This window comes from Bison bison, unplaced genomic scaffold (assembly GCF_000754665.1).
Source record: "Bison bison bison isolate TAMUID 2011002044 unplaced genomic scaffold, Bison_UMD1.0 scf7180017864527, whole genome shotgun sequence".
NCBI lineage: Eukaryota > Metazoa > Chordata > Mammalia > Artiodactyla > Bovidae > Bison > Bison bison.
This window is the reverse complement of record NW_011495078.1, coordinates 9,723,410-9,751,366: the sequence shown is the minus strand read 5'-3', so window position 1 is coordinate 9,751,366 and position 27,957 is coordinate 9,723,410. Positions and strand designations below refer to the sequence as shown.

The 27,957-nt window shown below is 41.2% G+C and overlaps 1 protein-coding gene across 1 annotated transcript in view; it reads right to left on the bottom strand.

The window, feature by feature from the left end:
• Nucleotides 1–27,957, bottom strand: part of NALCN (sodium leak channel, non-selective) — a 284,614-nt gene that overhangs the window by 132,298 nt on the left and 124,359 nt on the right. The window contains exon 13 of the mRNA XM_010831483.1: nt 1,072–1,209. Coding sequence (XP_010829785.1) covers nt 1,072–1,209 — 138 coding nt within the window. The remainder of the gene's footprint in view (nt 1–1,071; nt 1,210–27,957) is intronic.

Below are 27,957 nucleotides of genomic sequence, written 5' to 3'. Positions count from 1 at the left end.
GTTCAGTGACAATGCCAAGTTTCATAATCTAGGGAAGAAGCAATAAATAGTTGCAAGATCATGGGCTTTGAGACCAGGCTGGCCTGGGAATGTTCTGGCTCCAGTGTTTATACTCTTTGAGACACTGGGCAAATTAACTCCTCAGTTTCATCATCTGTAAAGTGGGACTATTACGTAACCTGACTGTCCCAAATATGAGGAATAAAATTATTATAAAGCTTTTTGCCACTCAATAAAGAGTAGCAGTTATTTTTATTTCATATGTTCCTAATGAACGGTAACATTCTGTTTCTTTCCCTTGGAACTTTTAGCACAATATGAGAGCTTAAATTTGATTCTTAAATATATACAAATGTATTGTGTGGAGATGTATATCTGGCATTAGAAAGACCTAAGGATTATATCCTTTTAGGATGCAGGCCACATTTCATAATTTTTTTTCTTTTCTTTTTAATAGACATACATGGAAGAGAAAAATCTGCTTGTGTGACAGAGGAAAATTTTTCCTGAATTTTGGCATTTAGTTTTTATCATGCCGTTTACAATATTCACAGCCATGTGTTTTATTCTTCCCCATGTGTTTCTTTTAGTCACACAAAGCGCAGTAACACTGAGCTGGTTTCTAATTAACTGACTGCACCCTGAGGTCTCCAGCTTCTGTTTTCAGTTTAATTACAGCTGTGAAGAGGCTGCACCAAAACCAAAGAGAGTGTTTCTACATGATAAAGAAAAAATAATAATTTAGTTCTGGTTTGATTCTTAGATCACGGACGGTGTGGATGTTTAGAAATGGTTAAGTCAGTACACGGACTTGGGACTTCCATTTGTTTTGTCTCATTTTCCCTCATGCAAGCCACTTGACTTTGGTGGAGACAGCTTCTGACTTAAATCTGAAATCCAGTTCCTCAAGTAGTTCTTGGATTCATAGACAGTTAGAATGGAAGGGACTCTCCTCCAACGGGACTACTCTACCTCGGTTCTCTGGTTCTGAAACTGACAACAAACCAGGAACCTGTTGGTGCTCACCCCATCATGAATGGTCAGACAACTGAGAAGAAACCTGAAACTCACCAGAGTGGCGAAGAGGTGATAGAGGATAAAGTAGATGGCAACCACAGGCGCCCACATGTGTCCCACGGCATTTAGTGTTTGGTCCATGACATCAACCCATCCTTCCTGGGTAAGAATCTGGAACATGGACATGAACGCCTACAGAGGGAAAGAATGGAGGGATTAAACACCAGCTCTGCACTTGCACGCAACTTAAAATTAGGACTTTGACCTCAGTATTATTAATTCAGGAGGGAAAGAAGAGCCTTCATTCAACAGATGAGAAAGAACTAAGAACAACGATCTTAAAAGTCTGATATCTACCTATTCAATGTGGAAAACTAAAATAATTACCTTGAATTAAAATTAGCCTTGTTGGTAGTAAATACTGCTGAGCAAATTAGAAAAAAAATCAGGAAACTTAGCTTGTTGCCTCTATTGCTTTTACCTTTTAGCAAGCTGACTATTTCACGTTTCCAAGGGATTAGTGTAATTTATTTTATTTTTTGCTGTCAAGCACAACTTATTTTTATAGCAAATTACATTCGATTGTCTAAAGGCAAATAAGAATAATCTTAATTTTATTTTTATAGAATTCATCTATCAAATCATTTCAGTTATGTTAAAAACACAAGACTCTGAAAAAGAAATATTTCTAAAATGATATGATAATACTAAGCAACTTCATAAAAATGATCACATTTTTTCATAATTTAAAACTTTTTTTTTTCAAAGCAGAGTCAAGACCATGGAAGAAACCCCAAGACCAAAAATAAAGTAAAAGATAAAGTAAAATTGAATTAAATTAAAAAGAGCACTCAACAAAAGCCAACCAAGTTCAAAGACTCATTCTTTCTCTGCAAAGATCTTTGGTTAGGGTCATTCCTATACATTTTTTTCTTATTAAATATATGCTTTTATATCCACCTTTGGTTTATGTTCTCTGTACAATAAACAAGAACTTCTTGAGAACTTATGATGCCATCTGGGAAAGCTGACAATTGGAATTGAGTGGCTCTGAAAGAAACTGCTATAGACTTCAAGACAATGCAAGACATAAATCAAATTCTTAAGTATTGGGATTCTAAGAAATAAAGTCCAGGATAGTAGACAGATGGACAGAGCCCGATAAGAGTTCTGTTACACTGATAGTATCTTAGAGGCAAAATGGACTCGAAAGATAATATAACATGATTCATTCTTTTTGAAGATAAAGAAAGAGAGGCTTAAATCGGGCAATTAGCCCAAAGTCACTCTAGCAGTAACAAAAGTAGCACTAGGCATCACGATGTCAAAGCAAGTACTCTTTCCAAGTACTGCTTCCTGCCTTCAGTGAAGTCTTGAATCTACTACTTCCCAGACTTGATCACACAGTAAGCTCTTTTGGCAGTTTTCTTTATTAGGGATAATAAACTTTTTTGCAAGTGCAATGTTCAATGCCCAGCACATAGTGGGTCTGTATGAAGAAAGGAACAATTGTTCAATGAATCTCAAACTAGGAGACACGTTTTTCCTCTGAGCCTTAGTCCATGTGTGAAACATTTAACTTCTTCTTGACTTAATTTTTCTATAATCTCATCACCCTACAAAGTGTTCTGTTTATGAAAGCAAGAAGTATGTTGTTACTGGTACTTGAGCACAGCATCAACAAGGACAGTTTAATACTTTCCTTGCCAGGGGTGCTTAAGCGAGTATTAGCTTTAATTCATCTTAAAAATGCTTCAGAGAAGTTTTCAACATGTGGTTTAATGTCATAAGTGTGCCAGACCTATCACTGAGGGCAATTCTTTTTCCCCTGTATTTTTTTCTATTGAATATTTATTACATCTGAAGGTAAGGAAAACAAGTTCTGAAGATGATTCACATAAAAATATCAGATTGTAGACTTCTCTGGCAGTCCAGTGGTTAAGATGCCATGCTTCCACTGCAGGGGGCACAGCTTCAATCCCTGATTAGAGAACTAAGATCTCACACACAGGAAAAAAAAAAAAAACCAGATTGTTGTATCTTCTTCAACAGAGATGTCACCAGTGTGAAAGTCTGTGGACATCCAAACAGCTCAACAATGAAAGGGGGGAAAAGTCAAAACATCTACCAAGGCAAAAGGCATTTTCCTGGACATGGGTTTCTTTCCCTAAAAGTGACAGGGAAACTTGTGATTTAGTCCAGTAGATTCATCCTTGGTACCTAGAGGCCAGAAATTCAGGTGTACCTTTAAGTTTCTTGGGCAGAAACCTACCTAATTTGTTTTCATCTACAGCATGAGCTTTCATGGACACTCAGCCATCGTACATTCAGTGAAGGTTTGGGAACATGGAGCTATGGGTTTATAAACTGTTGCTGTGAGATAAGCAATGTGAGCAAGAACATTGGGTTACCCTCTAGTCTTTACAGAGTTCCAGAGGAAAAAGTCTCATTTCTGCACAGCTCAGCCACCTGCAAGTATGTATTGTGAGATGCTGTGAATTATTATTACTATACTCTGTTCAACCATATTTACATTTTGCTGTTCAGTCATCACTGGGTCTTCCATGCTTGTTGGTACACTGACAATCAATAGATGGAGAGTCAATGAGTTGCCTATGAAAATATTGCTAAGTAATAATGTTATCCTGGTAATGTCCTAGGGTAATACTTCCTTCTCCAGGGCTCCAAATATTATGACACATTTGGTATTAGAAGGTAGATGTTCAAGCATTAGGTGGAGGCCCCTTACTTTTCACTAAGGTTTCAGGATCTGGCCCAGTTTAATTCACTTTATTGGAATCGCGGTGTTCTTATACAATTTTTAGTTTAGTTTTGTTTTGGTTGAGAGTTTCTGATTGTTTTTCACAAGTTCCTTGGGGAAAGAAATATAGACTTTCTTCCTTCTACTTCAAATTGCTTCCAGACTCTCACAGATTTTTACAGATTGTCTGGCATAAATTCCACTTCTCTTCTCTTACAGATGTTCTTACTGGAGGCTTCGATTACCCAGAAACCTTTTTATTCTTTCCTTGGAGTTCTCTTACTACTGTTTTAATTTGGACTAATTACCTCCACAACTGTCAAAGCCTTCTTTTTTCATTTTATTTTATGGAAGTATAGTTGATTTGCAATGTGTGTTTAAGTTTTGCTGTACAGCAAAGTGATTGAGTTATACATGTATATATCCTTTCCCATTGTGGTTTATCACAGGATACTGAATATAGTTCCCTGTGCTCTACAGTAGGACCTTGTGTATCCATTCTGTATGTAAGAGTTTGCACCTGCTCATCCCAAGCTCCCAAGCTTCCCCTTGCCCTTCCCTCTACCCCATGCTTGGAAACTACACATCTATTCTTCATTTGTGAGTTGGCTTTTGTTTCATAGAAATGGTCATTTGTGTTGTATTTCAGATTCCGCCTAAGTGATATCATATGGTATTTGTCTTCCTCTTTCTGACTTACTTTGCTTAGTATGATTATCTCTAGGTCAATCCATGTTGCTGCAAATGCAAAGCCTTCATTTTAAACTTCCTCATCTAGATCGTTTATTCCCTCCAATACAATGTCAGAAAGGGATCCCAGAAGCTCATGCCCATCATTGGTGGTGGCTTAGGCTCTCAGTTGTGTTTGACTCTTGCAACCCCATGGACTGTAGCCTGCCAGGCTTCTCTGGCCATGAGATTTCCCAGGCAAGAATCCTAGAATCTTCGCAACCCAGAGGCTGGACTCACATCTGTGTCTCTTGCATTGGCAGGCGGGTTCTTTACTGCTGAGCCACTTGGGATTCCCATGTCCATCATTAGTATCCTGTTTCAATTTGTCGACTACATTTGTCTATGTTTTGTGGTCCCAGTACGAGGAGAATGGTTTGCAGGGAGAGAAGTATTGGCTGAGGCCATGGACAGTTAAGCTTGAAATATTAGGACTCAGACATTTCCCCACTGTGGGTAGATTCTGGAAATTTTTATTGCTGTCAAAGCCCATTGGCTTCCTTCCACATCACTTGCACCCCACTGACTCCAGGTGAGAACAAAGACAGGTTGATTCTGTTGGTCCTAGTCCTCTGGGTACCAGGAGAGGACAGCTGGTCTCCCCCACGGCTTTCTCCCCAGCTCCTGCTCCCTCCTGATTTCAATTTTCTTCTTTTCTCTTCTTCCTTTCACTCTGCTGAACTTTTGTTTATTATGGAAAAGCCTTAGTTTTTAGAAATTATGACTGTTTTGCTTTTACTCACAAGCCTTCTTCCCAACTGGGAAAAATGAAAAATAAAAACACTCCAGCATTTTATCTTGCCTTTGGTAAAATGGGGTGAATCAATCACTTCTACACTTGTGGGAGATTCTTGATGTCTTTTCCAGGGCTCCGAGCCTGGAGCCTGAGGCTCCTCAAATTGAGGGAGATGGGCACATATTTTAGGATTTGCTTTTCCAATTTAATTTCAACTTCTGGAAAACAGGCTTCAGGCATGAACCTAGAGTGCACTTTCTCTCTCTCTGATCCTTTCTCTCTTTCTCCCCCTCTCTTTCCTAGTAGCTGCTATTCAAAGATAATGGTATGAAATTGCAGTCTTTTCTTTGTGGGGTGACTGCTAGTATCATTTTTTTCCAGGCTGGTAATGAACTGTTTAATTCATTTCTGCAGGTTTTCGGGACAGAAGATCTGTGATTTTTGCTATTTTACCCCTCACGTCCAATCTTACAGATGTAAATAGGGGTAAGCACTTTGTTTACAAGTGCCTCTTCTTTTCTGTGTCTAATGACATAATCACATATTAAACCATCCCTGTGCAGGTCAGGCCCTGTTCACTCTGCAGGTGTCTGACTGCAGCTAATTGAATCAGAGATGAGCAGTTAACCTGAGAATGGGCCAGCTGCACAGGATGTGATCTGGAACAAACAACCCTGCTGGTCAGGGAAGAGCAAACTCAATCAAAAACATCTCTAATGAATTTCAAGTGGAAGTTACAGGGGAAACTCACACTGTTAGCAGTAGGATCTGGAGGCACATGAATGAAAGGGGATTGGCTCTGCAGTTCGGCAGGAGCAACTTAGGGGTCATGACAAAGTCAGTTGTTCAGTCCCTGAGTCGTGTCTGACTCTTTGCGACCGCATACAGGGTAGCACACCAGGCCTCCCTGTCCATCACCATCTCCTGGAGCTTACTCAAACTCATGTCCATTGAGTCAGTGATGCCATCCAGCCATCTCATCCTCTGTTGTCCCCTTCTCCTCCTGCCTTCAACCCTCCCAGCATCAGGGTCTTTTCCAATGAGTTGGCTCTTTCCATGAGGTGGCCAAAGGACCAGAGCTTCAGCTTCAGCATCAGTCTTTCCAATAAATATTCAGGGTTGATTTCCTTTAGGATTGACTGGTTTGAGGGACTAGGGAAGGTGCTAATACTCTTTTTTCAGACTCTTAAAAGTAATAGCTTTGCTGAGATATAGTTTAAATACCATAAAATTCACCTTTTGAAGTAGACAATTAAGGGGTTTCATTTCCTCACAACTAAGGCCAGACTCTTTTCATCATTCCCCCAAATCTATGTACTCATAACAGTCACTCCCCATCACTCAACTCCGCAGCCTTCACCAACCAGCAGTACCCTTTCTGCCCCCATGGATCTGCCTATTGTGAACCCTTGCTACAAATGGAATCATACAGTATGAGGTCAGGGTTCTGTATCAGCACTTCGTTACCTTTTATTGCCAAATGATGTTTCATTTGATGGACAGACCACATTTTATCTACTCATCAGTTGATGGGTATTTTGGTTGTTTTCACTTTTTGGCTACTATGTTGCTATGAACATTCATGTACAGATTTTTGCTGGACATAAAAATTACCTTATACCAATATAGTTTTACTGCATATTAAAATATATGCAAAACAGGTATTTACTTTAAAAAATCTTGACATTAAAAATTTTAAATGTGGTGTGGAATACAACTCAGGTTATTGACATTCAATTTTCCTTTTACAATATAATTTGCATGTATCTTATCTATCTTTAGCGGGTTTCCAGGACTCTTTCTTTGCAGAAGATGAGCCTTCAAAATGAAATCGGTTTGACAACTTATATAGTAGCGCAATCTTTTCTCGGAGGGTGTCCCTGCTGTGTCTTACTACCAGTCAGCCATAAAATAGAAGATCTGCCGTGACAGTATTCACGGAGTGTAAAAGTGACGCCTCCTTCGGTTTTAATTGCCTTCATTATTCACCTACTCAGTCTCCTTGTTTCTTTTTTCCCACTGAAATAAAATGCAGGGGAGTTGTATCTTCTGAAAAACCTACCAGTCAAGACGGAGGAGTGGGTGGGCTTGGATTTGGTGTCTCCTCACAACTAGGGCGTCTGCCGGACGTGGGGTGGGAGGACCTCAACGCCCAAGGGGACCCAAGGAACCCTCGAAGGACCAGCAATTGTTTAATTAATTAAATGAGAAGTCGTGTTTACAGTGAAAAAACCCACTGATTGCATGATTTAATATTTTGTTGTGTAGTTTCTTTCATTTAAAACTTCTCAACGATTCAAAGTTTCAACAGTATTTAAAACGACATCAATATACAGTACGTGTTGGACATACCTCATGCTGGAGTTAAATTTCCAAAACGTACACTGGTTGGAAAAATCATGACTAACAAGATCAAGATCTTACTGAGAGTTAAGGGTTGGGGAAAACCAAGAAAAATGACATTACATGTATTTAAAAGTTGCCCAATGGCTCAATGGTAAAGAATCCACCTGCCAATGCAGGAGACATAAGAGACATGCGTTTGATCCCTGACTCAGGAAGATCCCCTGGAGGAGGAAATAGCTATCCACTCCAGTATTCTTGCCTGAAATATCCATGGACAGAGGAGCTTTGTGGGCTCCAGTTCATGGGTTGCAAAGATTCAGACACAACTGGTAGACTGCTACAGCACAGTACAATATTTAAAAACCTACAGTAAATAAAAACTCTTTAATTAAGAGTCACCACTTACTGCAACTAAACTAAGTCATCCATAAACATAAATACTATGGATTTGAAATCTGGAGTAAAATCATAGTGGTGGTGGTGATTTAGTTGCTAAGGCATGTCCAACTCTTGCAACCCCATGGACTATAGCCTTCCAGGCTCCTCTCTCCATGGGATTCTCCAGGCAAGAATACTGGAGTGGGTTACCATTAATGCTAAAGCCATTGGCAGTAGCCATTTCTTTATTTCAATTTCACCCTGTCTCATTTAGATGGAACTTCATGGCCTATCAATTCAAATACACTTTTTCAGTCCTGCAAACTCCATCTCCCCTTTTGCCAAACTCTCAGGAAGCATGCTAACTCCTAGGTGAATCTAACTCTCCAGGTCTGCACCACTCCAGCTCCCACACTGGCTCCATATGGAAACAGGCTCCCTTCCACCTTGGCCTGCAAAGAGGCCCCCACACTGCCTAGCCTTGGGCTTTGCAAAACTTCTCATCTGAGCTAATCTTGTCCACCTCATCTCTGTCCTCACTTTCAAGAGACGCCCTCCCAAGAAGGGACAGTCAAATGAGAGCCATTTAAAACAGAGCCTGAAGAACTTTCCATGGTGGTAGTGGCTGAGAATCTGTCTTGCAAAATGTAGGGGACACAGGTTCGATTCCTGGTCGGGGAACTAAGTCCCCACCTGACGTAGGGCAACTAAGCCCTGGCACCACAACTACAGACAGGGTGCTCTGCAAGGAAAGACCGGACACAGGCACAGTTAAATAAATACGTATTTAAAAATAAAATATAAAATAGAGGCTGAATGGGCAGAGGATAAAGACCTTGGCCCTGCGTGAGTTTCAGGGTAGGGAGGCAAAGTACCAAGTGTTGAGCTCTGCCGTCACAGAGGCTGAGTTTGGATTATATTTTTAAGAAGATATTTCCTTTAGATCCATGGAAGTGTGACAGTGATACTGATAGCATCATGTTATTTCATCTCGGAACTAAGTGACTCCAAGATAACTTCTACCTGTAAGTGTCTACTATTCTGTGTGTGAGTGCATGTGTGTGTGTGTGCCTGTGTGTGTGTGTGCCTGTAAGTGTGTGCACTCAGTCGTGTCTGACTCTTTGCAACGCCATGGACTGTAGCCTACCAGGCTCCTCTGTCAATGGAATTTTCCAGGCAAGAATACTGGAGTGGGTTGCTATTTCCTTCTCCAGGTGGTCTTCCCAATCCAGGGATTGAACCGGCATCTCTTCCATCTCCTGCATTGGCAGGTGGATTCTTTACCACTAGGGCCATCTGGGAAGCCCATGTCTACTATTCTGCTTTGTCTTAGTTGGTACTGGCAGTCAACTGGAAAACTTTGATTGTATACAGTATGTTTTCTAGTCTATTTACTCAGACTATACCTTGACTATAAAACTATAGAAGAAGGTTACACTAAATGTTTTGACACTATATTTACTATAAGTTAACTTTTAGTGCTGTCGGGGACAAGAGAATTTATTGAATAAAAAGTAAAAATCACAGTGCTGGTAAGTGGACTGAAAGTAGGGAGCTAAATAAAATAAGAGCTGTGAGCTCTAAGCCACCACATATACTAGAATCTTAAATCGAATATTGGTTCAGTTTTGTTGTAGGGCTTGGAGTTTTGAAGAGTTATTAGTGACTTTCAGGTTATAAAACTTTTAAAGTTCTCTCTCTCTATGTACGGACTTCCCTGGTGGCTCAGATGGTAAAGAATCTTCCCCACGATGTGGGAGACCCGGGTTTGATCCCTGGGTCAGGAAGATCTCCTGGAGAAGGCAATGGCTACCCTCTCCAGTATTCCTGCCTGGAGAATTCCATGGACAGAGGAGCCTGGTGGGCTAACTGCACAAAGAACTGAATACAACCGAACGACTCACTTTCTCTATGTATGACTCTCTATGCATGAATTCTATTGGAATTTGAAATCTGTTGAGATCAACTACCCTTGCTGTTAATAGAAGCAAAACATTAAAAATGTTAATTTTTTTTGGTAAAATGATTACGCCTTATTGCTTGTGACTCAGAAGGAAATAAAGTTGAAACTGGTGGTTTCAATTAATTCTGACTCTCTTTTATGCTGGTAAGAAAGACCAAGCAGTTCTTTTCCTTTTATTTCAAAATGAACCCACATTATTTATTTGGCTTTTACTATTTCTAAAATATGCCTGTTGCTAGCATTCCATTTAAGTGAATTAAAATGGGGGTGGGGGAAGTCTGTTCATTGGTCAAATTTTAGACTACTATGGAAAAGTCTTGCTGAATCTAGACTAATGTAATTGGCTTTAAATGTCAAAATGAGCTTGAATGTAATTAGAAGCAAAGCAGAAATCAAAATGTTATGCTTATTCCAGCAGCAAATTACTCTAAGTAGAGTCTACACTTAAATATAATTTCAAGAGTGAAAGGAAAGATGGGAGAAACTCATTTGCAAAAACCAGAGCATCTTTTTCTAGTTATGAAAGTGGATGTGGGTATACCTGATCATCACTTTTCTTACAAATGTCCATGCTTGGGTTGACTTCTAATGTATAACAGTGTAACTGACCATGTGGACAAAACCATGCATTTGTACAGTAAGAACAAATTTTTTTCAGGGCAATATTTAAAAACATGAGAAGAGACACTGAACCATGACCAGCACTGATATGGTGCTTAGCAGCCCCCAAGGTCGTTCATTGTCCATTATTTAGAGTGATTTTAACAATGATCTTGTGTTACTCGCTGTACATTTTACAGATGAGGAACCGAAGTATGCAGGCCTTAAATGATTGACTCAGGCTTGCAGGCAGCAAGCGGTGTTGCTGGGTCTTTAGGCTGGAATCTGTGGATTTCAAATTCCTTCTGTGTTTTTGGACATTACAGGTAACAAGACACCTTTAAGATCTAGTCATTGCTGATCTCCTTTCCTTAACTAAATTGCTAAAACAAACAATATGCTAGACTAAATCATATTTAAAATTATTACCCCTTTGTCAAGTATAGTACTGAGTGTGTATCTGAAACTATATTATGCTCAGCTCATTAATGAAAATTAGACATCTCCAGTATTTTTTCTTTTTTGCTAAAATAAGCTTCACTCATTACTTTTTCCAAATGAAAAGGACACAACCTTTTCATTTTCATGAGGATCTAAAATTACAAACTGTCTTTTAATAATAAAAATATTTCAATAATTTCAGACTTAAATGTTAAAGTTTCTGTATTAGAAACATTCATCTTAAAGAAAAAAGATGGAAATGAACTGAATGAACTTATATTTTCCCCCTAACAATCTTTTTTGCAGAGTATGATATTTTTAGTTGAAAGGTATATATTTCCCAGCGATTATGTTAAAATAATTCTGAAATGCAACAATCTAGCTGTGAAACAAACAGCTGTGAAAATGAGACCTGGAGATTTATGCAAATAGGAAACTTCTGAATTAATTTCCTTCATAGAACACACTGTCAAGTTTCTTGGAGTATTTATGCCCTATTTCTTAATTAGTGATTTTGCTAATGTCAGTCATATTAAATTTTCATAATGTAAATGACGCATTTCAATGGCAAATACACGCTATAAAATTGCAGATGAAAGTTGATATTTTACTATGGGTGCAACAGGGATTTAGTAACATACAGAATATACAGTATTCCTAAGAACAGACGTATGTCTTATTGTGAAATAAAATTGAGAGTTTATTAAGAAAACTGTAACCATGATACCACTGAGTTTACACAGGTATTTCTCAGTGTTTTCCTACTATCTATTTGTATACCTATGCTCAAGAAGAAGGGTTTTCTATTTGGCTTCAAATAGAAAGCAGCATCAATCAGAAAGTGCTTATATTTTTGCATACTAAAAACCCCTACATTTTAGAAATGGAGTTTGTCTATTTTTTGCTCTGTTTTAATGGGCTTTGATTTCTTGTTTGTCTTTACTCCATATTCACAAATAGAAAGCTTTACTGCAAATTATATTGTCTGCTCTTTTCTATTGCAAACATAAATTTCAAAGTCTTGCTTCTTTTTTTTTTTTCCTTTTTATTTGGCCATTCCATGTACTATGTGGGATCTTAGTTCCCTGAGCAGGGATCAAACCCACGCCCCCTTCGTTGGAAGTGCAGAATCTTAACCACTGGATAACCAGAGAAATCCCTTTGCTTCTGTTTGGATAGTGCTTATTTAATACTCTTGGAGAAGGAAATGGCCACTCACTCCAATATTCTTGTCTGGAAAACCCCATGGACAGAGGATCCTGGCAGGTTCCAGTCTATGAGGTCACGAAGAGTCAGACACGACTGAGTGACTATTTAACACTCTAATGCCTTGAAAATAAAATTGATGGTTGCTTACCAATAAATATTTAATTGTAAGAAAAATATTTAATTGTAATGGCTTGACTTCAATAAAGCAGATTTTATAAGTCATAAACTAAAATTTGTCTTATTATGTAACTGAGTCTTATACAATTTGCATATCCCTTATATCTATATCCATATTTTTCTTCAGTTACAATTTACCAGCTAATGTTCTTGTCATTTAAAAAAATGAGATTTTTTTTTTTTACTGATGCATAATTATATGAGCACCGAAGAACTGAGGCTTTTGAACTGTGGTGTTGGAGAAGACTCTTGAGAGTCCCTTGGACTGCAAGGAGATCCAACCAGTCCATTCTAAAGGAGATCAGTCCTGGGTGTTCTTTGGAAGGAATGATGCTAAAGCTGAAACTCCAGTACTTTGGCCACCTCATGCGAAGAGCTGAGTCATTAGAAAAGACTCTGATGCTGGGAGGGATTGGGGGCAGGAGGAGAAGGGGACGACAGAGGATGAGATAGCTGGATGGCATCACCGACTCGATGGACATGGGTGTGGGTGGACTCTGGGAGTTGGTGATGGACAGGGAGGCCTGGCTTGCTGCGGTTCAAGGGGTTGCAAAGAGTTGGACACGACTGAGCGACTGAATTGAACCTGCCTCCATTGTTTTAAACCAAGAAACCATTCATTGTACAAGATTTGAAAATACCATAAGGTATGAAGAATAAAATAAATTACTTTCAATTCAAATAAAAGGTTGTATATATTTTTTAGAATTTGTTGTCAAACTTTAAAATTCTAACAGTTTTTTCCCCCAGGGATATATATACACTGGCAATAAAACTGAATCCAGCTGTAAATATAGAATTATATTAGGCTTCTTTACTTAATTTTTAGTTATCATCATTTATATCATGCATGACTAACCTCATTAATTATTCTGTAAAAATTGAGCTTTGATAACTATAATATGCCATTATTTCCAAAGTCTACTTAGACATTCTATTATGACATGACTTTAAATTTGCTTTAAAATTTTCACAATGGTGAATAATGCTACAAAGGGCTTTTTTTTTTTTTTTTACTTTATCTTATCATGTTTCCTGGACATTAACCTTTTAACACTGATGCATAGAGAAGATGTTGGGAAGGCTGGACAGAGTCCTCTGCAGAAGTAGGCAGTTATACCCAAGAGGTAGGCAATGGGGCAAGAACGAATCTACACATCATTCATTAAATGGTCCTGTGTTTAGTCCCAGATGTGGAATAGTGAATGGGAAACTATTACTATTTCAGATTCTGGCAGTAATCTTCTCTGTAATAGAATTTCTTACTTTTTGCATTTTTGTTGAAAGTTGCAAAGGACTGACTAAAAAGAACAGTATAAACCAGAATGGGAACTGATTTTCAAACTTTCAGTCTAAAATACAGAAAACTGAATATTTAGTGTCCAGCTAATGCTGCAACCTTTTACTGAGGGACCCTTTTATGTTGGGAGGAGAATGGGACAACAGAGGATGAGATGGTTGGATGGCATCACCAACTCAATGGACATGAGTTTGAGCAAACTCCAGGAGATACTGAAGGACAGGGGAGTCTGGTGGGCTGCAATCCATGGGGTCACAAAGGGTTGGATACGACTTAGTGACAGAACAACAACAACTGTGATTACTGCTAGGAATTTAGTATTTCATGCTAAGAAGTTAGAGTTCCATGCCACTTAAGAACACTAACTGCTATTGCTTGCTGATTCCCTTTTTCATTGTCAGTACGATGTAACTAGTCTGATACTATTATATCCTTTGACCTTCTCAATAATCCTCTAAAATACTTACTACTGTTCTTTTTTCATTGATGGGAAATTGTACATTTCCACAAGAGAATAGTTGAAGTGTCTGACTATAGATTGTATATTTTGTAGGCAAGACTCAACAAAGTATTAAAATATAATCAGCTTTTCATTAGTAAAAACATATGCCCACAGAAGCTCATCTTAACTGGAGGAGACACAGAATATTCCTCATTTATGATTCTCACTGATTTTTGAAGATGGTACAATGGAGTAGGCTGATTATTAAAATAATATTAATGGAACATAGCAACTATTAGAAAGGAAAACTGCAAATAAGACAATTGGTTGAAAACTACCAAAATATGATGAGGAGCAAAAAAAAAAAAAGTTCACCCCAGTGAGTATGCTTCTTGGATCGGGGTAGGAATTGTGGATGCTTTATCCAAGGAATGTAATAATTCCTTGTATTGCAGCTCTGCAGTCAGTGATACCAACACACAGCCCCAGGAAAAGGCCATGTCTGTGTGATTCACCCTTTATTAAAGTCGTCCTCCAAGAGGAAGAACACAGGATATTATTTTATCACTATGCCACTGATGAATTACCAGAAAATAAATTCAAATAGAAGCCAAAGAAGCTTGTATGCTACAGCAGTATGGAAATAGAGTTAATTTTTCAGTTTTTTTGAGCTATATATTGCATTCAGTTCAGTTCAGTTCAGTCGCTCAGTCCTGTCCGACTCTTCGAGACCCCATGAATCGCAGCACGCCAGGCCTCCCTGTCAATTTAAACCAAATTGCTAGTCTCTATTGCAGGGCCATGTCCAGACATGGATGACAATTTGGCTTAAAGCCTCAGAAGAGACTGACTTTATGAGATAGTGGAAGATTTGACACAATAATGACCACACAGATAAAATTAAAAAAAAAAAAATCACCTCCCTTACTGCCCTGAAGATGCCAGAAATTCCTCAAGTGATTGTAAATTTTTGTCTTTGGTCAATAAAAGTGAGTTTTGTTCAATGAAAAACCTCCTCAGAGAAACAACATTTCTTCCAGTGTAAACTCCCTCAAAATAGCTCTTCCACCATTCTCCAGGAAAAATAAAGAAAGAGTAAACATCTTCACTGGCTCCCCTGTGTCACCATCTGGACCTCAGAAGGCACCCAACGGTCTGGCTCCAGCCCAAACCTGTAGTTCCTTTCACCCGTCCCTCCCCGGCCCGTGATTCTCCACGCCTTGGACTGACTCACGCTGCTTTCCTTACATGGAAAACTTTCATCTAACACCATCACCCAAATCCTCTAGGGGAATCAGATTTACCCCTGATGACAACTCTTCACAAAGCTTTGCAGTCTTCCTTCCCTGGAAGCAATCTCTCCCTCTCTTATTAAAACAAAATGATATTTGGAAGCACGACCCATAGCCCATAATAAGGTTCCTAGGATTTTTAAATACACTCTAGGGTATCTCTGATATTACTTTACAGCCGACTCCATCTGCTTGGGCACATTTCACCTTCTGGCTTGAGTTCTTTCCTGTGTGTCTACTGTGGGGTGAGTTGAGTTCCTTCATAAATCTCAACTCTGCTGTAAGTGAAAGTTAGTACCTTTGGGCATGCGTGGGAAAGGCATAGCTCCATCCCATGGAGGATGCTGTCTGAATTATAAACCACAACAAAAGAGGCACACCATCTCTTTAGTCTTCATTGTGGGTGGGTGGATGCCTGCAATACTTGCGGGAAAGTTTTGGTATGCAGCAGATGAAAGTGAAAGTGTTAGTCACTCAGTCATGTCCGACTCTTTGCGACCCCACGGACTGTAGCCTGCCAGGCTCCTCAGTCCATGGAGTTGTCCAGGCAAGTATACTGGAGTGGGTTGCTATTTCCTTCTCCAGGGGATCTTCCTGACCCAGGGATCGAACCCAGGTGTCCTGCATTGTGGGCAGATTCTTCACCATCTGGGCCACTAGGGAAGCTGACGCAGCAGATGAGGGGAGTATAAATATGAGGATATAAGAATCAAAGTGGACATAATAGCTGTAATGCAAACAAATGCAAAGAGATGTACAAATAGGAGGATACAAGAATCAGATGGAGGTAATATCTGTAATGCAGACAAATGCAAAGACACGTGAGGCTGCAGATGGGAAAGACAGGCCTGAGGAAGCCTGGCCTCAGGCCGTGCCTAGAGAAAAAAAGTTACAGCTGTCTGTCGAAAGACAGTCCAAAAACTGGCTCTCTTTTTTTTCCTGGTCTCAAAAATTTATTACTGAAATTCCATCTCTGATCACACATGTGAAAAAGTGATTTAAAAACCACAGGGAATTCTAGATGACACACAGCAAACATCCTATAAAAGGCTTAGTTAGGACCCCAGGGGGACTTCCCTGGGGGTCCAGAGGCTGAGACTCCACATTCTCAATGCAGGGGGACTGGGTTCGATCCCCAGTAGGGGAACTAGATTCCACACGCTGCAACTAAAGATCTTGCTGTCTGCAACTAACACCCGACACAGTCAAATTAATTAATTTCAAAAAGCGCCTCCAGGAATATAATGGAAATCCCAGGACCAAGAATTAACAGGTAGCTGGAGTCTAGAAAAGGCACCTTCCCTATGGGATTTATAAGCTCTGCTAGGCTTTGGTTTTTAACATCATGTCAGGCACAAGGGGCAAAGTCACAGACTCCTGAAAGGTGAAGACTGCTGAGCTTAATATTTATTCGGCTTCACTGGAAGTTGACCAGAAGAAAATTCAATGCCAAAAGGAGGTGAAAAGGGAGCGTGTGTGACCTTGACCTGGGTGAGGAATTGTATGACGACACAGCTGGCACTGCAAACCACGGGGAATGGACAGACCAGCCAAGAAATGATCCTGTGACGATGGGTCAGACAAACAGAAATGAGATCGCTCCCTATCTCGCAGCAGCCACGCAAATCAATTCAGATTAAAGGAAGAGCTAAGTGTTTAAATGTCCTGAATAGTCATTGGAAGGACTGATGCTGAAGCTAAAGCTCCAATACTTTGGCCACCTGATGCAAAAAACTGACTCACTGGAAAAGACCCCGATGCTGGGAAAGATTGAGGGCAGGAGGAGAAGGGGACGACAGAGGATGAGATGTTTGGATGGTATCACCGACTTGATGGACATGAGTTTAAGCAAGTTCCAGGAGTTGGTGATGGACAGGGAAGCCGGGTGTGCTGCAGTCCATGGGGTCACAAAGAGTCAAACACGACTGATCGACTGAACTGACTGAAATGTTTAAAGCAAAACAAAGCCTGACAAGACCAACTGCTGCTGAACTGTGAAGTTGAGAACATTCCCAGATATTGCTGATGCCAGATAAATTGGTGAAAGTACTCTGGAATGCAAGTTTGCCACTATTAAAGTGGACGATACCTTTGTTCTAAGACCCAGAAATTCTATTCTTAGCTACTACTGCTGCTGCTTAGTCACTTCAGTTGTGTTCGATTCTGTGCAACCCTATGGATGGCAGCCTGCCAGGCTCCTCTGTCCATGCGGATTCTCTAGGCAAGAGTACTAGAGTGGGTTGCCATGCCCTCCTCCAGGGGAATCTTCATGACCCAGGGATCAAACCCAGGTGTCCTGCACTGCAGGCAGATTCTTTACTGCCGAGCCACCAGGGAAGCCCCATTCTTCGCTACATACCCTTAAAATATTTTCACATGTGCAGAGTTCACATGGGTATGAGCTAACATGCAACGTGCAGAACAGCAGCACTATTTGGAGTTGCAAAATACCAGAAACAAACATCTCAAACCTGCAAGCATGAGTTTTCTATTTCTCTGTAATAAATGACCACAAATTTAGTGGCTCACTCAACACTCACTGATTATCCCACAGTTTCTGTAGGTCAGAGGTGTGGTGCTGAGTAATGTAACGTGTGTGTGCTCAGTCGCATCTGAATCTTTGTGGCCCCATGGACTGTAGCCCACCAGGCTCCTCTGTCCATGGGATGCTCCAGGCAAGAATACTGGAGCAGGTTGCCATTGCCTGCTGTAGGGGATCTTCCTGATCCTGGGATTAAACCCGAGTCTCCTGCACTGGCAGGCAGGTTCTTTACTACTAGTGCTACCTGGGAAGCCCCTCGAGACTCTCTGGTTGTGGAACATGGGCTTAGTTGCTCTGCAGCATGTGGGATCTTAGTTCCCTTACCAGGGATTGAACCCACATCCCCTGAGTTGCAAGGCAGATTCTTAACCACTGGACCACCAGGGAAATCCCAAGAAGTATGGGCAGGATTTAATTGGGTTCTCTGCTCAGAGTCTCAGAGGCTGAAATCAGGGTGTAAGTTGGGCTGTGCTCATCTGGAACTTGGGAGTCTTCTGCCCTCGCTCAGGTTGTTATCAGAATTCCTTTCCTGTGGATGTAGGCTTGAGGATCCTGCTTTCTTGCTCAGAGCCTCTAGAAGCCACCCTCAGGTTCCGGCCACACGGCCCTTCACAACATGGAAGTTTACTTCTCCAAAGCCAGCTGGAGACCCTCTCCTGCTTTGAATCACCCTCTTCAGGAAGGACCCAGTGCCTGGGATGAGGTCAGGCCCACCCAAGATAACCTCCTTTTTGACTGACTTCAGTTCAGTCCCTAGTAACTTGTTCACAGGGGCGAAAGCCCGTCATATTCACAAGTCCTGCCCAAACCCAATGAGACGAGATTATGGAGAGAGTCAGGTCTCTTGATGGACCATTTTAGAATTCACCTGCCACACAAAAGAATGGGGAAATTAACTGTGCACAGCCTCTATGAATATTACACTATATATATATGTGTGTGTGTGTATACATGTGTCTATACATACATACATGTTTTTGTTGTTGTCATTGTTCAGTCATTAAGCCATCCGACTGTTGCCTGACTCTTTGTGAGCCCGTGAATTGCAGCATGCCAGTCCTCCTCTGTCCTTCATTATCTCCCAGAGTTTGCTCAATTTCACATCCATTGAGTCAGTGATGCTATCTAAACATCTCATCCTTTGGTATCCCCTTCTCCTTTTGCCTTCCATCTTTCCCAGCATCATATGATGCAATGTACAGTTGCATATTATACCCCAAGAGAAATACATAAAATATAGCTACATCATGTACTCATTCGTATTGGTAAATCTCACAGAGTGCTGAGCCAAAAAAGCAATTAGCAGGAGAAACAGTCCAGTATTAGGACACATAAGGTGAATTTAAATCACACGAAAAGGCAGGCGAGTCTCAGTTGATGCCTATACATGCATTAAAAGTGTACAGGGATGAACAAACATCAAGTTCAGAAAAGTGGTTCACTATGGGAAAGGGGGGAGAGAGATGAGGGGATGGGGCTCCAGGACTTCAGATCCATTGCTAACCTGCTTTTTTTTTTTTTAATAAGATGATTTATTGATTTACTTTTGTGGTCACTCCACGAAGCATGTGGGATCTTAGTTCCCCAACCAGGGATTGAACACACACGCCCTGGACTGGAAGCTTGGAGGTCTTACCCACTGGACCATCAGTGAAGTCCCATTAATCTGCTTTTTAAACTGCATATGGCCACAGAAGAATACATCTTATTATTCTCTATATACCTTTGCATGCCTCTAATAGATCGTGAAAAAAATGAAAAAATACATGGAAGACTGTAAAACAATAGAAACAAAAATTAATAAAGATTTCAGCAATATCAGTTGAACTAATTATCCCTTTGAACATAAACCCCGAATGTATGAAAAATGTAGTCAGATCCTACATCTTGCAAATGTTGAAAAAAAATAAAGGGACAAGTTGTTTCTTCAAATTCTCAGTAATTCTTTCAATGCAACTAAAAGCATGATTAGCCATTCTGGTGGTGAAAGGAAACAGGAAAATTAATTTGTAATTAAGTGTTTAATAGTATTTACTTCTTATATTATATAACCCCTTTGGACATGATTTTATAAGTGAAAATTCAATAGAGCAAGTAATTAGCATTTAGAGAATGCAAATTAAGAAAACTTATATCAAATAAATAATACTAAAATTCAAGTTCCTGGGGAGAATGGATATACACACACATATACATATATATGGCTAAGTCCCTTTGCTATTCATCTGAAACTATAACAACATTGTTAATCAGCTATACTCCAATACAAAATAAAAAGTTAAAAAAAAGAAAGCTGGATGATTATTCTCATTCAAATGTAATTTGCAATTGAATTAAATTTGGGGTCTGATTTAGAAAAAAATTCAATTACCTGTGTTATGGAGGGTAGTGTATTATTATTTATGAATAAAAACTAGGCCTACTTACTATTATTTTAGTAGGAAATTAAAAGGAATAAAGATATCGATCTGGTTAAAGATCTACAGTGGATGTTTATTCCAAGTATTTATTATTATTTTGATTTTGATTTTTTGTTCATCATGGGGTTTTTTTGCATCGATTTTGACTTTTACTTATTTTTTTGGCCACGCCCTGTAGCATTCGAGATCTTAGCTCCCCAACCAGGGATCGAACCCTTGCTTCCTACAGTGGAAGTGTGAGGTCTCTATTGCAAGTATTTTAGCAACATACTAAAGTTGCTTTGTATACTAAGTGGAAGGATAAACAGAACAAAACCGTAGTCACTCCACCGCTGCTCTGCAAATAGCTTCATCAGTACCATCTCTCTAGATTCCACATGTACACATTCATATACAGTAACTTGGCTTTTCTGTTTTTGAGTTATTTCACTTTGTATAATAGGCTCTCGACTGGCACAGGGCGGGAAGGAGAGGGTGGGCTGAATGAAGAGTGGCGTGGAAACATATACATTACCGTGTGTAAAAGAGGTAACCAGTGGGAGTTTGCTGTATGCCCCAGGGAGCTCAAGGGAGGGCTCTGTGGTGACCTAGAGGCATGGGATGGGGTGGGAGGTGGCAGGGAGGTTCAGGAGGGAGGGCACATATGTATATCTATGGTTGATTCATGTTGATGTACGGCAGAAACACAATATTGTAAAGCAATTATCTTCCAATTAAAAATAAATAAAATTTTTAAAAAAAGAAAAAAAAAACTGTAGTGAAACTGTGCACAGAAGCTTCGGTCAGGCAACCACAAGAAAATGCCAATTGTTTTTGTCTTTGCTACAGAAAGCTGGGTGGCAACCTGCCTAGAGCAAGCTGTCTCCTGACCTGTATGGGTTGTTCCTTCGCCAAAAGCTAATCTAATCGTTCTTATAATATAACCTATTAGTCCCAACAAAGGAGGAACAGCGGGATACTGCCTCACAGCAGGACTTAATCTTGTTATTTCTACTTAGCAAAGTGTCTGCTTGGTCCAAATTAGAAGAGAAAGTTATTGGCTTGAGATGACAAAGTTGTTTTATTAAATTGCATCAATATGTCATTCTCTCTTTTCTCACTGGAAACATTTAGGCTCCTCTCCATATCCAGGGTTTCTGCTAAGGCTCCACCGGCTGTTTCCCCTCTCTCTGCTTTCCAATGCTACACATCCCATGACACAGTGGTTTTTGTTTTTTAACGCTTCTCTATTTATTTGGCTGTGCCGAGTCTAAGTTGCAGCATGCGGGATCTTCAGTTGCGGCATGTGCAATTCTTAGTGGGGGCATGTGGGATTTAGTTCCCTGACCAGGGATCAAACCTGGGCCCTCTACTTGGGGAGCATGGAGTCTTAGCCACTGGACCACCAGGGAAGTCCCAACACAGTGTTAATAAGTGCTCTGGGAGGTGTCAGGAGGGGAGATCACAGTGCTGCCAACTTCAAGATACTTGTAATATAAGTAGAGGAGAAGAGACTTCGCATGCGTGTTGACAGCATGGGACAGAAGGAACCATAAAAAGAGGGAAAGCGAGAGTCCAGTATGTGCCAGGCCCTATGCTGGCTTCCTGGCAGGTCCCATTTGAGCATCTTGGAAAGAAGCTGGGGCCCAGCTGCTGCTAGGAGAGAAAATAGACACCAGACCCCATCCTTCCCTGCATCTATCTACATCCCCTATTTGCACAAGACATACAGGAGCTCTGGAGGCAGAGAGGAAAGAGAGAAATCTTCTTCAGGTTTTGGGGCTGAGTATTATCATAGTTTCTGTGGCTGTCCCCCAGTACCCATTTCTTCCCCCTATGATGAATCCAAGACAATCACTTAGACTCCAGCCATCGTGCAGTGATTTGTTCAGTAATGACCAAGTGACCCAATCCTGCTGATGAGAGATAAGAGCTTGTTTGTAGGGTGGGGCATGGAGGTTGTGGGGGAGAAGGTACTGGAAAAGGTGACCTTGCTTCTAAGGAGGAGACCTGGGTGGAGACGATGTCCTTCTTCTTAGAGATTTTATCATGAAGCCCAGAAATGGTGCATCCATTTTGTTCACACAAAGATATCACACAGAGAAGGAAACTACATTGGTTTGCTAGGATTGCTGGTACCTACAACTAGGTGGTTTCAAACAATGGGAATGTATTCTCATAGTTCTGGAGGCTATGGCAGTCAGAAATCAAGCTGTTGGCAAGACCACACTTCCTCTGAAGCCTCCCTCGGAAGGGTTTCCTTGACTCTTCTGCTTTGGGCTCTTGCTAGCAATCCTTGGGGCTCCCTGGCTTGTAGATGCCCTGCCAGTCACATGGCCACCTTCCCCATGTGTTTCTTCACATGGTCTTCTCTCCGTGTATGTCTGTGTGGGTGTCAAATGCTCCCTTTTGTATGGAATGTCGGCCATACTGGGTCAGAGTTCACTCTAAGGATCTTCTTTTAACCTGATCACTTCTATTTCCAGATAAGGCCACATTTTTGGGATCCTGCGGGGTTAGAACTTCAGCATGTCTTTAGGGGCACGTAAGTCAACTCATGACAACACCTGAGAGAATTTTCATGGAAGATTCAGAGTCCTGGCTTCCTAAAGTCTACCTAATCTCTTGAATTTTGTGACATGAATTTCCTAATTATTTAAGACAGTTGGAGTCAATTTTCTACTACTGGCAGCCAAAGCATTCTGACAGAATTACACTAACACTGCTGATGGGAGAAGGGTGAGGGGCATGATGGAGGCTAAGGGGGTTCCCAGAGCTGTGGACAACAGTGAAGAAGGAATCTGACCTGGTGAGCTAATAAGGCATGGGAGGATCAGAGAGGTTTGCTTTGGTCCAGCATCATTATTCATTCTTCATTCAAACATCTATTCACCAGCTATCCTGTGGCAATGGTTGTGCTGAACAGGGAGGATTTAAATGAGCAAGATGGACACCATCAGGATGGACTTCCCTGGTGGTCCACTGGTTAAAACTCTGAGCTTCCACCACAGGGACTATGGGTTCAATTTCTGGTTGGGGAAATAAGATTTCACATGCTTCACAGCATTAAAACAAACAAACAAAAAAAGACGGACACATCTCTGCCTTTGAAAGTGATGCTGGAGGAAATCCTGAAATCTGAGTCCAAAGAGGTAAGTGGGGCCAGAGATGAAAAGATACTGAAAACCCTATTAAAATGTTTGTTATCTTGAGTTGGAAAGGAGGATCTTGAAGCATTTTAAATGGGAGAATGGCATGAGACAATTCATACCTAAGAATGTGCAAATTTGCAGTTTTAATGCAAATGGAGAATGAGCTGCAGTGTTAGGCAAGGAGACCAATGGGGAACTGGTGGAATAATGCTAATTCCTTTGGCATCCTTTCAGTTCAGGAAGCACTGGGTTTTCCACGTGGGTGGAGCTGAATCAGAGGTTCAAGGCACTGGGCAGTCACTGAGTTTGCCCAGGTTGCTGTTGTCTCACTGTCCCTCTGTCCCTCCAGGGCTCTCTTCCTGGGATTTGGATGGGAAATCAGCTTTTGTGTCCATGTCAGCTCCTCCTAGAGGCATCTCACGGCAGGTTGCTGAGCCCAAGACACAATCAGGTCCAGCCAAATCAGGGTTTGGTTTTACATCTAGTCCTGTTTCCCTGGAGAGACTATACCTGCCCTGGATGGCTGCGTCAAGGTCAACTTCCAGAAAACAGCCCAAATAATGAGCTTTCAGGCACAAATGCTGGGCTTCCCTGGTAGCTTGGTCGGTAAAAAAACCGTCTGCAATGCAGAAGACTGGGGTTTGATCCCTGGATGGGGAAGGTCCCCTGGAGAAAGAAATGGCAACCCACTCCATTATTCTTGCCTGGAGAGTTCCATGGACAGAGGAACCTGGTGGGCTACAGTCCATGGGGTCGCCAAGAGTTGGACGCAACTGAAGTGACTTAGCACACACCTCAACACCCAACCATTGAGTACAGAGAGACACATCTCATGAGCAGGAAAGAAAGCAAGACCACAGAAATCAAGCATAGCTGGCTTGTGTTTATAACCATCTTTCTTGATCCCTTCCTATCAGGCAAGTGTCACCCGTGGATGGTGCTTTGACTTAGAATGATAATAACTGCTTTTTGTAATTGTAATACTGTTAACATTTCTTGTAAAATTTGATTATGTTTCGGGGATTTAATTCTTAACTGCATCCATATGCAAGGAGAAAGCCAGTCCCTTCCTGTTTCAACACTGTCAGCTGCTGGATAACCGATTAGGGGGCTCCCTAGTCACTGGCTGCTTTCATTAAGATGGTCACAGTAATCAGGCAGAGAAGCAGAAGCACAATTGAGTAATTGGGAGATCTGAAAATGCAATGTTCCTTGATTAGTATTATAGCTAGAGAAACAGAGCAAATCCCAAGGTATCTAAAGCAGCCTTGTCTTTAATATTGAGTAGCCTCTGTATTATGCCAATTTCAAATATATTATACAGGATGTCACTTTTTTTTCCTAATGCTTTCTAAGCCCAGGGTTGGATTGTTTATATATTATTCAACACATATAATATGATGTGGAAAATACCATTTTTGCCTGTATTTTAAGATTTTTTGATGTGGACCATTTTTAAAGTTATTGAATTTGGCACAATACTGCTTTTGTTTTAGTTTTTCACCATGTGGCATGTGGGATCTTAGCTGCCTGACCAAGGATCCAACCTATACCCTCTACATTGAAAGGCAAAGTCTTAGCCACTGGACCACCAGGGAAGTCCCATTTTTGCCTATATATTAGATGCAAAAAAAAAAGTTTAAAGTATAATTTGTTTGGTGTCTTATGGAAACCCACTCCAGTATTCTTCCCTGGAAAGTCCCATGGACATAGGAGCCTAGAGGGCTATAGTCCATGGGGTCACAAAGAGTTGGATACAACAGAGTGACTGATCGCAACTAAAAAGTAATGGAGTGGGAAGTATAGACTCTTATCCAGGATGATTTTGTATGCAGGCTCTTATTTTCAATTGCAACATTCAAAACACTTTGAAAATATCCAAAGGTGTTGTGTTGTGTTTTGCTGGTAGCTCATTTAGTGGCAAAAGTCTGACCTGACCTATGACTTATTTATTGTATTATTTATAAAAGATGCTTACTCCTTGGAAGGAAAGTTATGACCAACCTAGACAGCATATTAAAAAGCAGAGACATTACTTTGTCAACAAAGGTCCATCTAGTCAAGGCTATGGTTTTTCCAGTGGGCATGTATGGATGTGAGAGTTGGACTATAAAGAAAGCTGAGCACTGAACAATTGATACTTTTGAACTGTGGTGTTGGAGAAGACTCTTGAGAGTCCCTTGGACTGCAAGGAGATCCAACCAGTCCATCCTAAAGGCGATCAGTCCTGAGTGTTCATTGGAAGGACTGATGCTGAAGTTGAAACTCCAGTACTTTGGCCACCTGATGTGAAGGGCTGACTCATTGGAAAAGACCCTGATGCTGGGGAAGATTGAAGGCAGGAGGAGAAGGGGACGACAGAGGATGAGATGGCTGGATGGCATCCATTGAGCTGGATGGCTCAATGGACATGAGTTTGGGTAACCTCTGAGAGTTGGTGATGGACAGGGAGGCCTGGTGTGCTGCGGTTCATGGGGTTGCAAAGAGTTGGACACGATTGAGCAACTGAACTGAACTGATCCTTCTTTGTCTGAAGGTTGATGTTCTGCTATAGAAATATTAACACGCTGGTTACAGGGGGCTGATTCAGACAACTCTGGAATGAGATATCACCCTTAAAATATCTAGAATATTCTGCACTCCAAAAAGAGGTATGGGGTAAAGGATATAAAATCGGTTGTGTGAAATGGGAGGAAAGGGTGAAAAGTGAGGATAAATTATGAAATTAAGATAGGTCTGTACAATAAATAAATACAGGCTGTTTCCACTTAGTACCCCCTCGCCCAGAACAATGGCTGACCCTTAGTGAGGCCTGAGGGGTAGGCGGTGAAGACAGATAACAAATATGGCAGCCTGCTCTTTGTATTTACCCCATGAGGGGGCAGCGAGGGGGCAGCCTAGGACAAGCTGGCCTTGACGACACTGTCATCTTTGCTTGCATCTCTCTGTCCCTGGAGGAAGAGCAGGCCTTTCTGTAGGGAAGTCTGGTTTCAGGCCAATCCTAAGCGGCCCGGCCATGAACAACAACCAGGCTTTGCCTGGAAGGTCCCTGCGGGAGGGAAGCTGCCCTGCCCCTCGGTCTCGGGCACAGCCCTGCACCGCAGTCTCTGGAGCGAGTTTCAGGGAACGAGACAGGCCCGCAGGCTGCCTGCTCACGTCTCTGGCTTCCTGGCCTCTCCTCGGAGGGGCTTCTCATGGCGGCGTTCAGCACTTTTCGCCACCTTGACTCAGCACATTTTCACTTCCAGCCTTTCCTCTAGGCAAGCCCCCCACCCTCACCCTCACTCCCTGGCCCATAAGAGGGCAGGAGCTTTGTTTAGGACTCCCAGGGAATGCCCGGACCCCTCTCTCCCCTCCACACCAGGGGCCCATCCACCAGCCCCTCACCCTGCCTTGCTCAGCGGGCAGAAGGGGACCCGGGCAGCCATACCCGCTCCTACCTGCTGCCTGCACTGGGGCGGTAAGTGAACCAAGGCTCGCCGTGACTTTGGGCTCACCGTCCTACAAGACCACCTCGACACCTGACAGCTCAACTCCTGCCTACGGGCAGTCCCAGTGCCGGCCCTGCAGCTGCCTCTGGAAACCGCCTGCCGCCCTTCTCCTGACCTCGCGCCATCTTTGTTGCCCCCTCCTTGCACTTTCTTATCAACGTTTAATCACGATCATGCTTTCATCCACTTACAAGTTCCTTGGCTTTATGTCCTCCTGTTTGCCATCAACTGTTCTTTCTCCTTTATCCTTTTAACAAGATATGGCTCACTTCAGACCTTCAACACAAGACCCGGAAGGAACACTGCTCTCTGCACTTCATCCGGCTTCATCCTGCTCTTCTTCACTAACCTCCTGTTCCACAGAGTCTTTCTGGATTTTTCCACCCCTGGTTGTGCACCTTCCCTCTGGGTTCCCAGTGTTTGCCTTTATCAAAACCCGTCATGCTTGATATTTGCTTAGTGATTACCTGCCTCTCAACTGGAATTCCTTTAGACTGGGAACTGAATTGCATTTATATCTCAGGATCACCAAGACTGCCTGGTTCTTGATAGACACTCAATAGATGCTTGGCGATGAGTAACACATTTAGCACAAGATTAAAAAAAAAAAAAAACAATAACCCAGAGTTTATTAGCCTATCTGTTAAGATTAAAAAAAAAAAAAAAAACAGGCTATATTAGTCTATCCATTATGATACAGATAACTTTACCCTTAAAGCTTTTTTTTTTTTCCTTTGATGTATTATTTGTTGTTCTTACCCCAAGACAATTCTTCTTATATAACAGACCTTACTATTTCAGTTATGGTGATAAACTTTGTCTTGGTCATTATATTTTTTTCATATTTTTAAATCTTCATAGAGTTTAAACTTCAGGGTCCTTCTGATTAGGGATTGATTAGTTTTTTTATTGATTGATCGGTTTTTAACTTTCTTTTCAACCTAAGTGAACCTTAATAAGAATACAGAGATATGAAGTAGAT